The 15152-nt window shown below is 36.7% G+C and overlaps 1 protein-coding gene across 2 annotated transcripts in view; it reads right to left on the bottom strand.

The window, feature by feature from the left end:
• The window catches only part of LOC114046897 (centrosomal protein of 89 kDa-like), a 160838-nt gene that overhangs the window by 7879 nt on the left and 137807 nt on the right, over positions 1-15152 (bottom strand). For both annotated transcript variants that reach the window (XM_027867510.1, XM_027867511.1), the window contains exon 18: positions 10721-10890. In XM_027867510.1, the coding sequence (XP_027723311.1) occupies positions 10721-10890 (170 nt within the window). The remainder of the gene's footprint in view (positions 1-10720; positions 10891-15152) is intronic.

The following is a 15152-nucleotide window of genomic DNA, read 5'->3' as shown; positions in this document are numbered from 1 at the left end:
ACAAGAGGTAGAGCGGTTGTTGATCTTAGTTGGTGAAGGTAGTTTCCTCATTCAAAATCCCTGTACCAATGAAATTACAGGTCTAGTCCACAGGAAAAAAAAGAAATAAGTAGAGCAAAGTAAAATATCTGATAAATATTCATTATTTATAGTACAGTCACCAATATGGTGGGTGTTTTTAAAGTTCACTCCATAATAATAATGAAAAGCAGTTAAAAGATTGTAAAACCTTCTGGGGAGTAAGCACCCCCCATTTAAAGACCATCAGAACTTAGAAAATACAAATTAAAGGGTGAAGATTTCTATTATAAAAGGATACTTTGCTTTAAGAAAGGATTTTTTGTTCGTTTCCTTTAACTGGTGTACTTTCCTAGGGCATTAACAACACAATTTCAGTTAAATTCAGCAAACATTTATTAAGAATCTCCGAGTATTAGGCTAGGTGCTAGGCCTGTGTTAATATAATTAACATTTAAGGGGCAGCTAGGTGGTACGATGGATAGAGCACCGGCTCTGAAGTCAAGAGGACCTGAGTTCAAATCTGGCCTCAGACCAAACACTTGACACTTACTAGCTGTGTGATCTTGGGCAAGTCACTTAACCCCAACTGCCTAAAAAGAAAAAAAAATATTTAATACTTCACAAGATAGTGAATAACAAATAACACAAACTTAGCAGAAAGAATCCTTCCCTTCCTCCCTTACCTATTTAGCTATCGTACCTTTCAGGACCCTGAGTTGGGTGCCAGGGCAAAAAGATTAACAAGTCAGGGTTCCCAAGCCCTCATCTTCTCAAATTACAAAGAAAGGAGTGCCATGACAGGTAACTAAAGTGACCTGAGTGGAGACCTCACTAGAAGCGGCATTGTCCTGAGTGGAGGATGAGCTAAAGTTTAGGTGTTTACCACACTCAGAAATAATTTTGAGAGAACTGTCTGAGTGGGATTAAATGATTACAAACATTTTAAGCTAGAAGATATCCTCACATGTGTGCCTAGGTAATAATACTAAAATATTTTAAGAGCTATAATTTAGTCAGCACAGAATTCTCTATACCAGGAGTTCCTCTACCAATGACGGACAGATCTGGGCACTTCCACATTATTGTTAATGAAAGTAACTGTGGAAAAAAAAAAGCTAAAGATCAGTAATTCCATATCTAAACCACTGATAATGATAAGCTCTAATAAAAGATCATATGACAAGTGGAACTAAAAAGTTCAGAAGGACTTATCAAAGTGCAAATAAAATATGGCCTAGATGATTTTCTAACAACTGGTCTGTCAAAGGTCATGCTAGAGAAGCAGAATAGGAACATAAGCAAATAAATATTTAAACTCAAGAGGCTGGTATGTGAGGAGATTTTCCAACATGAAATGAAAACCTCTGGGAAAAACTGAAGCATATTAAGCAGTAAGAAAGGTGGTAGGGCAAAATAAGGCAGCCTAAAAATCATCATTAACTTATGATAGTACTTAAAAGTATGGCTGTAAAAATTAAACAGGAGACAGTTGTTTCATGCAAAACAAAAACACATATTTAGTTAGACTGATCAAATGGAAAAACCCAATGCTTTCAAAATTTTAAGCAATTATGCTGTTAAAATCTCTCAGGCAGAATAAAGAAGGTAGAAAAGGACACACTAGGGATCAAGCAACAAATCAAGCCTGTATTTGTGCAATGCACCATGTTAAAGAATGTATTCAATTCTCAAAGAAAGAAATGTCCCATGTAATTAGGGAACTCCTCTCTGGTCAGAAACTTTAAATATGGGTCAAAACATTTTAAAAGTAACTTTTATAAAGTACTAGTCCAAGTACTTCTTTGTCCAGGGAAAATCACCTGTTAGATAACTGCTAATTGAGCCTGGATTCATGGGGTAACTACCTAAGTTGCACAGTAGATAGTGTGCTAGACTTGGAATCAGGAAGGACAGAATTCAAAATTTGCTGCTCCATAAAATGAGGACTCAATGACCTCTAAGTTTCCTTTTGGGTCCAAATCTATGATATTATGATCTGCAGGTTAACATTAATTAGATACATGCTATAAGTTGTCAAATATAACAGGTGCTACAGTTTGATAATAATTAGCAGAAATTCTAATCTCTATTCTTACAGTCAACAGTCAGTCAACAAACATTATTAGGCACTTAACATTGTGTCAGGCGGGGTGCTGAGCATTAGGGATAAAAAACAACAACAAAAAACAAAACCCAAAAGCAAAAACCCAAAGACAAAAGCACAGTCCATACCATTAATGAATGATATTCTATTTAGAGAACAACATTCAACTGAGTCTTGAAGGAAGCCAGAAGGTCAGGGATAGGAGGGAGCACATTCGAGGTATGGGGGACAACTAATTCAAAGTCAAAGACTTGGGAGATGAATGTCCTTTGTGAAGAACTGCAAGACAGATAATGGTGCTGGACTGCAGAGTGCATGGAAGGGAGCAAAATATATGATGGGTGAAACAGATAGTGTTTTTCAGGTTGTGAAAAGTTTTAAATAAATGGCAAAAAGAGAATTTTGTATTTGATCCTGGAGGTAATAGTGAGTCACTGGAGTTTACTGACTAAGGGGGTAGCATGGTCAGATTTATACCTTGGGAAAATCCCTTAGGCAGCTGAGTGGAGGATGGACTGGAATGGGGAAAAAATGGAAGGTTTTAATAGGAAGATCTATTAAAATAGTCCAGGTATGTGAGGGGATGAGATCCTGGACCAGGGTAGGGGCTGTGTGAACACAGAGAAAGCAACATTCACAAGAAATATTGTTAAGGTAGAAATGATGAGACTTGGCAACAGATTATATATGTGTGATGACTTCAAGTGAGAGATCTAGGTTGACACTGAGGTCTGAGGAATCAGGAAGATGATACTGCCCTTGACAGGAATTTAGAGGGAATTTAGAAGAGGAGAGTTCAGAGGAAAAGATAATGAGCTCTCTTTAGGACATGTTGAGTTCGAGATGCCTCTGGGGCATCTGGTTTTAGATGTCTAAAAAGCAGTTGGTGACACAGAACTGGAGTTCTGGAGGAAGGTAAGGGTTGGATAGACAGATCTTTGAAAGAGATGTAATTGAATTCATAGGAACTGATGAGATATAATATAAGAGTAGAAGAGAAGAAGAGACAACCTTAAGGAATATCCATTTTTAGTAGGTATGACCGGAATATCCAACAAAGGAGAATGAGAGAATAGTCAGACAGGTAGGAGGAGAACCAGGAGAGAGCAGTGTCACAAAAACATAAAGAAGAGAGAGTAATCAGGAGAAGAAGGAAGTTGAAGTCAAAGGCTGAGAAGAGGTCAAGAAGGAAGAGAACTGAAAAAAAAAAAAAGGCCATCATTTACAGCACTGAAGAAGTCACGGGTGACTTTGGAGAGAAGAGTTTCAGTTGAATGAGGAGGTTAGGAGTCAGACTGCAAAAAGCAAAAGAAGCAAGTGAAGAAGAGAGGATGTAGAGGCCCCCATTGTAGACAGACTTCTCAAAGAGCTCAGTTGAGAAGGCAAAACAGAAGGTAAAGATATAGGATGATAGCTGGCAGGGATGGACAATGTGAGGGCTTCTGAAGGATGAGTGCCACGGGCTTGTTTACAGGCAGCAGGGAAAGAACAAACAGGGACAATGTGAAGGACCAAGAAACTGGGAATGATGGATAGAGAAACTGGAAGGAGGAGATGGTGGGGTGGTATCAAGGGGGCATAGAGAGGTATTTGCCTTGGCAGGGAGAAAGGCCACCTCTTCATGTGAGACAGGGATGCGGAAAATAGTGGAGGAAAACATTTGAATGCTGTGAGATGAGCAAGAAATAAAAAAGAGCCCTTAGTGAATGGTCTCAATCTTTTCAATGAAGTATTAAGCAAGGTCCTTGACTGAGGTAGGGGGAAGGGATGCCATGGGAGGTTTGAGGAGGGATGAAAGGGTCTGGAATAGCCCCTGTGGTAAGTGGGATAGGTAACTGATTAGAGAGGTGTAAAAGAAGTGTTTTGCTGCCATGGGGACCCAGCTGAGATTATGCAGCGTAAATTTGTAGTGGACTCGTAGTTTCTTTTTTTTTTTTTAGCTGTTATTTAGTATTTTATTTTTCCCCAGTTACATGTAAAAACAATTTTTAACATTGGTTTTTAAAACTTTGAGTTCCTAATTCTCTCCCTTCCTTCCATCCCCCCCATTGAGAATGTAAGCAATTTGTTATAGGTTACACATGTGTAGTCATGTAAAACATCCATAAGAGTCATGTTGTGAAAGAAAATATAGACCAAAAAAAATTAAAGAAAAACAAAGAAAGTATATTTCAATCTGGATTCGGATACCACTAGCTCTTTCTCTGGGGATGGACAGCTTTATTCATCATAAGTCCTTCAGAGTTATTTTGTATCATTGTATTGCTGAGAATAGCTAAATCATTCACAGTTGATAATCTTACAATAATGCTGTTACTTTGTACACAGTACATTTCACTTTGCATCAGCCCATGCGGTTTCATGACTTTCTCTAACTTCATTAGGCAACATGGGAATAGGAGCAAAGGTGGCAGATGATAGTAGTAATCCAAGGTTGGATTTTGGCCAGGTATGACCGAAGAAAGGACAATGGGACAAGTGATGAAAGTGCAGAGTTGAACTGTTACACCAAGGATTAAGACAGTCAAAGAAGGAGAGTGTGGTCAGTGTAGCAGTGAAGGCCTGGGAAATAACAGAGGATTAGAGGGATTTGAGGTTATAGGAAGGATGAAGAACAGAGTTGGGAGTTATAAGGTAGAGAGAAAGATTAAATAAAAGGAAAAGATTAAATGATTAAATATTTTTAGATAAGGAATCTGGAAGTGCCAATGGGGAGCAAGAAGTATTCCAACTTCCTCATCATGATCAGGAAGGAATATGAATGAAAGCGCAACCAGTATTGGAAAGGGAGTCAAGGGTGCAGGTTCATCAGAAGGGCACCAGATTTGTTAATACCAGAAGATGAAAGGAGGGAGAAAGGAAAAGATTTAGGATGAAATCAAGTTCATTAATTATGGACTGAACATTCTAAAGAGAATAGGGGAAGATGAGGGAAGATCTGCAGTGGAACATTTTGGGGATAGGGTTGAGATGGAGGGGAATGAGGGAGTGGGCACAACTGGGAATGGAGAATGGGGTTTTTACTTCAGCAGCCAGAGACTTAGATGTTTCACGGTCCTCCCTCAAGATCCAACCTTGTGGCTAGTGGTGATGTTGTTTCCTGTTAAGCCTCAGGAGGCCTGCTTCATGCCAGTGGAGGTTATGTGTCAGCCTTGATTCCAGAGTCTCCCTCACTCCACATATTTAATCAGTTGCCAAAACTTGCCATTTCTACCATAAGACATAGTTTAGACAGCATCTTCTATAAGAAACCTTTCCTGATCCACTCAACTGCTAGTGTCTTCCCTTCCAAACTACCTTGTATTTAACTACTTTGTATAGATTTGTCTATTGTAATATTTGTATATTAACTACTCTTGTGTATATATGGGCATAACTACTTTATGCATATATGTGTATGTATACTCTATTGAAACATTTGTATATATATTGTCTATTGTAATATTTGTATATTAACTACTCTGTAAATCTATATATTTAATCACTTTATATTTATGCTATGTATATTTATATACGTATTTGTTGTCTCCTCCCCATTAGAATGCAAACTCCTTGAAAGAGAGGATTGCATCCATAGGTGTTAGCACAGTGCCTAGCACAAGAGAAGGTATTTAATAAATACTGGGTGATTACGGTTAATTGGAGGGGGAATGTTTCTAAGAAGTAGGGATCGGGGAAGGTCTCTTGGAGGAGATGGCATTTGTAATGGGCTTTAAAGGATGGGTTATCATGGTAGAATAGATAGATACTATCTAAGGAGTCGATCCGTGTTCAGAATCTGCCTCTTAAGCCTACTGCTTCTCTGATTGAGGACAAATCCCTTAACTTCCATCTGTAAAAAGAGGAAGGTGAACTACATGGCCCCTAGTACCCTTCCAACTTTAGGAGTAATGATACATGCTTCTATAATGATGATGCCCCCATGGAGTGGATGGAGAGCTGAAGGAAAGAAAAAAAGCCTATCAAGATTAGTAACTTAGTCATTTTTACCTTCTCTGTCTAAGAAATATGTGGTTCATTCACTATAAATAGCTTTGAACTCAAAATATGTTTCAAAAACCATCAGAGCTTCCAAGCAGGATTTTAAAGTTTTATCATTGTACCTAAGAAGTAATAGTACCTAATCACAAATATTTTAAATAGTACCTTAAAGGATGTTAGTATTCTAAAAGTCACTGCTCTGACCCTATAGATAAAATTGTAATAGAGTCCCTTCTTGGAGCCTTAAGTTTTATACCTCTTTGATGTTCCAGCTGAGTAAGTCACTTCTCAAAAAAAAAAATTATTCTTTAATTAGTAACTGAAATCCAAGAGACTTAGTTTTAAAAACTCATATAATAACGGACAAAATTCTACATAACCTCTGCAAGTGTTAAAACAAAACAAAAACAATCCTACATGATTGGATCATGTCATCTGCTCAAAAGTTGCCTCACTGCCTAAAGGATAAAATACAGATTCCTTAGCTTGGCCTACATGGCCGTCTATGATGTGGCTTCAATTCACCTTCACAGCATCACTGCACAGCACTCCCTTAGCACGCTTTACCCTCTACCCAGAGGAGGCAACTTGATGTTCCATGACTCACCTCACCTTCTCCCTGCTTTTGCATTCACACAGATTCATCAACCTACTGTATACCTACTGAAGCCCTTCTCTTAATTTAAGACGCAGATTCGATGTTACTATTTCTACAACCCTATTTCTAGTCACCCTGGCGAAACCCTTCTCTTCTCAAATCTCCTGAGATTTTCTAACTTGGTTTACAGCTATCAGGACACACATCTCATTGTTCCATGAGATTATCAACTCCATAAAGGTAAAGGCTGTGTCATTTTTCATCTTTACACCCCCAGCATCTACCATGATACCCTGAACACAGAAAGCACTTAGTACATTCTAAAATGAAGTCATACATACTATGATGTAAGAAAATCCAAAACACTGGGGGAAAAGTCACCATTTACCAGGCATAAAGTTAATTTCCGATTTCTAAAAGGTTTCATCTAGCTAGTCGTCCCCCCTCCATGGTGTTAATCATTAAAATGTTTCATCAATCTAGCTGAAGGTCAAGTTCTTCCATGTATCAGAAGATGGCTTGCTGAACAACCAGACTTATCTCTAAATGATGCTGAGAGGAAGATAAAGAGAGAGGAGTTGAGGTGTATATGAAGGTGATAAGAGTTGAGGACTCTTTTGGAAAGATAGGACCAAGCATAAAAGTAAAGAATTCAAAGTTGGGACTAAACTGTGGCACTTGGTCACACAGATCTGAGAAAGGATATTAAAAAAAAACAGTCACATTGCTTTGTGGCTCTGGGCAAGACACTGTCTGTATGAATGTAAGTTTCAATTCTGGATTGGTAGAGGGAGTCTCTCAGAGAAGCTCTTTACACCAATAAAATCACAAGTCCAAACCAAAAAAAGTACGATGTCATTGGAAAATACTATCTCCTCACTCACTCTGGTTGGGTAAGTCAAATCCAAATGAATATGTTTGGAGGATTGTTAAGTAATTTTGTTTCTGTTTGTACAATTTTAATAACATATAATTATATATAATATAATAATATTTATATTTACATATTGTCTTAAAGCTTACAGTGTTTTCTTCACAAGGATTCTGTGAGGTATCTAAAAGTACTAATGTAATCAACCAGTCTGGAGCTTTCCTTAACTTCAGCTAGTAGATATACAATATTAAGTCACATTTGTTGAACGAACTACTTCCCTCTTTCCCATACTCTACTCTTTAATATAATTATATAATCATGACTTAAAATTTACAATAAATTAAACTCTAATTTAAATGTATTGTGATAAAATTTGAAGTGTTTAAAAAAGGCTTGTCCTTCATTTCTAACATTACTACCAAACCATGAGGTACATTATTTAAATCTGTTTTCTGCTGACAACACTTTTTTTCTGAGTTGCAAATCTACATAATTACAGTACTAACCCAAAACCAAGTTGATGGTTGCCAAGCCACACATGATTAGTAACTGTAACTTCTAACAATAACTTCTCTAACCTCTTTTTTCTTAACAGTGGGGACCAAAATAGAGACAGGAAAAATTTCATGAGGACAGACATTCACAGAGCTTACTAAATACAGGAGAGTCTTTTTTTTTTTAAACAATTTCTGGAAGGTGGATTATTAAAATAATTTTAGAGAAACTAGATTATTGATTGATCTGTTTTGGGAGACAACAATTAGAGCCAGAAAAATCTGCAGCTACTGAATTTTTTAAAAAGGCTTAGGAGATGAATATAAGTTCTATAACCTTGGGAACTGTACTTAATTTTCAAATTATCGTTGCATTATAAAGCTGTCTACCTAATCAATATTTAATGAATTACTTTAAGGAAAAAGGTTTTATGGTCACTTTTGTGCATTAGTCTAAATGGAAAAATCAAGAGATGTTAGAGACTTAGAATAAACCTCAAAGAACAGAAAATTAAACAGTCATGTAGGATGGAGAAATTGAAGCCAGTGAATTTTCTGTCATCTATATACACTATTTGATATTGCAATATAAACCAGCAATACTTCCAATTCAGGTATGGTCAGTTGCAATACTGGCATAGTGAAAAGGGCTGCTTAATGCAAGATGTGAGTAATACAAGATAACTGTCAGGTTCATTTTGACAAACTACACAACTTTCCCTAGACAGCCTTCATCTTTTATTTATTTAGTAGATAACTATTGCACCTGTAGCTTCAGCACCTCTTACTATTTCAAAAAGATAAAGATATAAATGACACTATCCATCAGAGAAGACAGGCATTATGGATGATATCAAAGCTGAAGTCTGTTGTACAAATAGCCCCAAATGGCTAGAAAAGCAACGAGAGCTCTCTGAAGGTGTCTATCAAGCAAAGAAGATTTAATGCAAAATAGATTACATGTTAAGATGTGTCCACAAAAGATAAGTCTAATAAATGAAAATTTTTGTCTTTCATTAGACATAAAACATAAGGATGTTTATTTTTTTAGGGCCACTTATTTCTACCTCTGACAATTTAAGAATCTCTGGCTGGTTAGTACTTCACTAAATGAGGTGAATTGGGGGGGGCGCAGGGATCTTAATTAATGTCTATGTGGGGCAGGCCAGAAAGTTCTTCTTTGACTCCATGGTCACAGAGCACATCCTAAGGCTCAGTCAGCTGCTGCATAAGTACACACAACTGCTGGTTTTAATGAGAACCAAGGAAGAGGCTATTCCTGAAGAGTGCTCTCTATTCTGAATTCCTGGAGTATTATGGATATGCTGCCCTGTACTGTGAGTTGTCTCTTTATGTGTATGTCCGATCTCCCCAACTAGACTGACTGTGATTCCTCTGAGGGCAGCCCAGAATGTCATAGTGAATGGTTCAAACAGTTGATGATGAAGAAAAGGAACACAGATATATGAGTAGAAATCTAATAACTCCACTCCTAGAAAGAGGACTCAAAGCACATGCCACTTTGATAGCAGGTTAAGGTCAACTGTCCTAGATGCTGCAGCTTATGACACTTCTAGGTTGCTTAATCATCAGATTCCCAATGAAATCACGCTATGAAGAGGAACAGGTAGATTATTAAATCAACTCAGAAGCTTCCATCCTGACACCATATAGTTGCTGCACAAAGATTTAAGTATAAGTTTTTTATTCAGTTAATTAAAAAATACTGCTTGATAAATTTCTAAAAATTTGAAAAGATTATGCTGATTGGGAAAGTACTGACTGTTTAGTCAGAGTCCAGAGTACTATGTATCCTATACAGGAGAGCAGCTATCACAGATGCAAATAGATTTGTTCTCTGCTGTTAAGTTCCCATAAATTTATAAATAATTATTTTCCAACAGGTAGTATGATTTACAAAATGACTGCTTAATTAACTCTCTCAGAGTTACTGTTTGGTGGCAAGAGAAATGTACCACTAAAGCTTAAACCAGAGGGAAGGTCTCTTCAAGGAACTATTTCTATTTACAGGGCATGTCCAGGATTAATTATCAAAACCTATCTAGGGCTGCTTCTGAACTGTTTTTGTTTTCCATTTATGCCTGGGTTTCTGACAATCTACATTAGTAGTTAATACAATACCTTGACAATGTCAATTTCTTAAACCAAAAATGGATCCAACTAACCCTGGTCAGCAAAACTTGTTAATCCAAATGCTTTTAGTTATCACTTGTCTGAAAATTCAGATGAAGTGACTACACCAGTTTTCAGGAGAGAGTTTATTACATTACTAGGATTTCCAGTGATCTCCTGACATACTATACCTTCCAAATGTGTGACCTGGATTCTTCTCCATATCAAATCACCTTTTTTCTCTATTTTGAAGCACTTTATCATATTTTAAAGAGCTGCTATTTCTAAGCCACTCCCTTAAAGGATTGTATTACCTTGGGAGATGGAGGAGGGAGGCCAGGGAAGAGGAAAGGGAGCAGAGGTTTTTTAGCGGACACAGCCCTAAGAAAGCATTGAAGCTGTCAGATGGGAGGCTCCTGGCAAGCAGGGGCTGCAGAAGCTGTGCCAATGCTGACCTTCCTCCCTGCCCCCAGGGCACGCTCAGTCAGCTCACCAGGAGGGACGGCTGGCTTTACCTTTTCTGTTGAAGCACTTCTTCCAGAGTCTCCTGCTTGTCTCTCAGCAGCTGCTGGAGGTGCCTCATCTCTCGCTGGTACTGATCACTCTTCTCAGCAAAGTCCTCCTCTTGCTTGGTCACTCTGTGATTGAAGTCTCCCAATTTCACAGCGACTTTCTTTTTATACACCTGGGGAAGTGAATGGCCATGGGGAGAGTGAGTTTGGTGGCATGGAGGATCACTCCCAAAGTAGACAGCTTCACGGTTTTCTTCAGTGATGGCTTTTTAACTATAGCTCATCCATGCCTGGTATCAAGACTCAATTAGGTAGGTTTGCATTTCTCTAATATTGATTAGAATGGCTTTTAGATAAGTTACTTGGAATATATATATTCTCCTCCCTAGAAGATAAACTTATTAGGAGTAATGTAACTAATAAAAGTTTCTTTTTTTTAAACAAAAAGATTTAACAGAACAAACACAAAAAGGAAATTTTCAGTTTAAAAGAGAAAGAAAAATACATGTGTGTACCTTTTATCCAACAGTCTAATCTGAATATAAACCTGACCCAGAAAGGAAGGGATGAAATGTGCTACATATTTATATCTATATGTAATGTAGCGATACATTTTACATTGTAATTAAACTATTACATTATATATTCTATCATTACATATATAAAAATATATGGAATCTCATTTTCATTCATTTTCATAACTAGCATGGGATAAATGATAAAACAGTAGATTTGACTTCAATTTCAAATAAACACTAGCAAGTTCTGTTGCATTTATATCAAGTCTATGAATTATTCTATTTCTAAAATGAAAAAAATCTCTTCTGGGCAAAAAAAAGCTATTTAAAATAGATCATAGGAAAACCTGTTATAAAAGGAGAATTTTTCATAATCTGTCCATATATTAATTTGACATGGTAAAGATGAATGATAGATAATATTATATGACTTACTTCAAAGCATGCTTTAATAAAATAAAAAGAATTTACTTTCTAGAAAACAAACGATGTAACTTCCTCTGTGCCATTTCTTAAAAAGAGGGCAAAAGAAGTGGCATATATTTTATTTTATAAACAAAATCTTAGAAAGTGAAGTCAAAAGTATATAAATCTGTCAAAATGTTTACTATTTAAATGTGTATTCCACTGATATCCTTTGTTGAAACTGAACTTTTACTAGACATGCTTTTATGATTCTTTAATCGCATTACTAAATGCCCATATAATCAGTTTTTAAAACTGGAAAGTGTACTCTTTTCAGAAGAATCTTCAAATACTTTGCCTCTATGAAATTCAACTGTGCAGTCTAAGCTTGTGTTACAGAGGGTGGGTGGGGAAATTCAATTTTAGCATTTTGAACAAATTTGTCAGTTTCCAATGCGATAAAACGTTTCCTATTATTCTTTCCAATGGAAGCAACTATATAGAAACAAGACATAAAGGAAAATAGTGGATTAAAAACCTGAATTTTGCAATGAAGCAGGAAGATACTCCAGGCAGTACATTTCACAGCAATTACTGTGAAGCTAAGGTGGTAAAATCACTCTGCCTTCAGTTAGGTCTAATAATTCTACCTGAGACATGCTGGGGAGCATGCTGCTATCTCTCCCGGCTGATGGCTCAATTAAATCATTTCATGCAAATCAAAAGCTCTCCCAGAAGGCTATTTTCCAGTTACATTTATAACTGGAGGTCTGCCTTTACACTTGGCTCCAAAAAATCAAGAAATGCATCTAAAATAATATCAGAATTCTATGATGACAACCTTCAGCTCTTGAAATTTAACTCCAAAGCTAGAGAAAGAAAGTTTGTAAAAATTCAGTAAAAATCATCAATTCCTCACTCTCTTAGACAATAACAAATTCTACTTCCTTAATATTTTAAAATATTATTTTTACCAAACAGCAGATTCAAATATATGGGTTGCTTTACTTGCATGCTACACATTCCATGTTTCACTGGGCTGAGGGTGAGGATGAAAGTGAGGGGGAGAGAAGAAATAGTGACAGAAAGAGAAGGTCACTTATTTTATTTTTGGCTACCAAGGTCAGCAGCAGCATACAGATACATTCAAATTATCCTTTGAAGACCTTAGGAAACATTTTGAGAACAGATCTACATCCTGATAGACAGAATGAATATTTTGTCTGAGGACTGGCCTAATTCAGTCAAGAGAAATTCATCACCAGGCTGACTTTTTTCAGCCACAGGAACTCTAGTAGAAGGCAAGTTCCCTCAGGGAAAAGGCTGTTTCCATTTTTGTCTTTGCATACTCACTGCCTAGCACACACTAGGCACTTAATAAATACTTAGTGACTTGAATTCAACTCTCAAAGGCCAAATTACAGAGAGGTTGAAATCTGCTTGAAGGAAAGAAGTATCCAAACTAACAAAACTACAGATCCCTGAAACAGGAAAGTTCTGTTGTGTACTTAATATAGTGTCACTTTCTTTTTGACATGCAGAGGTTTTTTTCTTTTTCTTAAATATTTACTAGATGTTAAAGTTTCTTGAAGATGTAGACCATATCTTCCTTATCTCTGTCGCTTCCTGACAGTCTAGTACCTGCAGCAAAGGAGCCTGATCTCATGGGTGCGGTTACTCCCTCCGGTGATGCCCATCAAAACCTATTCACAATCTTCTTAGCCTATTCAATTCTTATCCATGTCCCCCCATAAAACCACCAGAGTCGGTGGCTTTCCTAACACTTTCTTGATATTACGTAGATACCAATGGAGCAGGTAAACTCTTCATCAGTTATCCCTCATTCTCACTGTTAAAGCCCCTATCTTTTTTTTTAAAGCTCATACTAAAGTGAATTCTTCTTTGTTTTAGACTTTGTGCTAGATATCATCCCACAACAGTGATAAATATATTGAGTAAATGTCTTTCTGATTTATACCTTGTTTGATATTAATAATCAGAAGGTTGTCTAATCTTTCATGGAATCATTTATGATTTTGACAGATGCATAGGAGGTACCTTTTTAGAGGACAGTCTTTAAGATTTCTCATTCTCCTACTGTCAAGTCTTATCAATTTTACTTCTATAACATCTTTCATTTCCTTTTTTTCTTCTCTCCACCATGGCCACCACTTTAGTTCAGGCCCTCACTACCTCTCACCTAGGCTACTGCAATAGCCTTTTTTAAAAGCATTTAAATTTTTAAAATTTTTAGTTCAAAATTCTTTCCCTCTCTTCACCCCCTCCTCTACCCATTGAGAAGGTAAAAAATATGATACCCATTATACATATGAAGTCAAGCAAAATATATTTATACATTAGGCCTGCTGTAGGAAAAAAAAAGAAAGAAAATTAAAATCCTTTACTCTGCACTCAGAGTTCATCAGTTCTCTCTCTGGAAGTAGATAGCATTTTTCATCACGAGTCCTTTACAATGGTCATGGATAATTGTATTGATCAGGGTAGCTAAATTTTTCACAATTCATTGTCATAATCCCTTTACATCCATTCATGTCTTCCCACGTTTTTCTGAAACTATTCCCTTCATCATTTCTTACAGCACAATAGCATTCCATTGCAATCACATACCACAACTTGTTCAGCCATTCTCCAAATGAAGGGCATCTCCTCAGTTTTTCTTTGCCACCACCAAAAGAGCTGCTATAAATATTTTTGTATATATTGGTCCTTTTCCTTTTTTTTTGCTCTCCTTAGGTACAGACCTAGTAGCAGTATTGCTGGGTCAAAGTCTTATTATAACCTTTTGGGCATAGTTCCAAATTGTTCTCCAAAATGGTTGGACCAGTTCACAGCTCCACAAACAGTGCAATGGTATACCTATTTTCCCATATTGGGCATTTTGTCATTCTATCTATCATGTTAGTCAGTCTGATGAGCGTGAGGTGGTTCCTCAGAATAGTTTTAATTTATAATTTTCTAATTAGTGATTTAGAGCACTTTTTCATATGACTTGATAGCTTTGATTTCTTCCTGAAAATTGCCTGTTCTTATTCTGTGTTCATTTATCAATAGAAGAATGGTTCTTGATTTTATAAATTTGGCTTAGTTCCCTCTGTATTTGAGAAATGAGACTTTTCTCCAAGAAACTTGCTATAAAAATGTTTTCCCAGTTGCCTGCTTTCCTTTTAATTTTAGCTGCACTGGTTTTGCTACAACAGCCTTCTAATTTGGAGTCTGCTACCTTACTCCCCTTTGTGTTCTTTTTGGTCTAGTCAAACTGGTCTCCTTACTTTGCTCACACATAATATTATATATCATGTCTCTATGCATAGGTTGTCCCCCATGCTGGGAATGCACTTTCTCCTTACCTCTACTTTCTTAAAATCTCTTTTATCTTTCAAAAGGTTCAAATACCATCTTCTATATGAAGCCTTTCCTGATTCAGGATACCTTCCTCTCAATCAATCTAAGAACATGTATTTATTATTATCATGTGCTGGGCACTATTCTAA

Source organism: Vombatus ursinus, unplaced genomic scaffold, assembly GCF_900497805.2.
Source record: "Vombatus ursinus unplaced genomic scaffold, bare-nosed wombat genome assembly UNPS02014786.1, whole genome shotgun sequence".
Taxonomy (NCBI): domain Eukaryota; kingdom Metazoa; phylum Chordata; class Mammalia; order Diprotodontia; family Vombatidae; genus Vombatus; species Vombatus ursinus.
The sequence above is the reverse complement of the archived record's forward strand: the minus strand, read 5'-3'. Positions and strand labels throughout refer to the sequence as shown.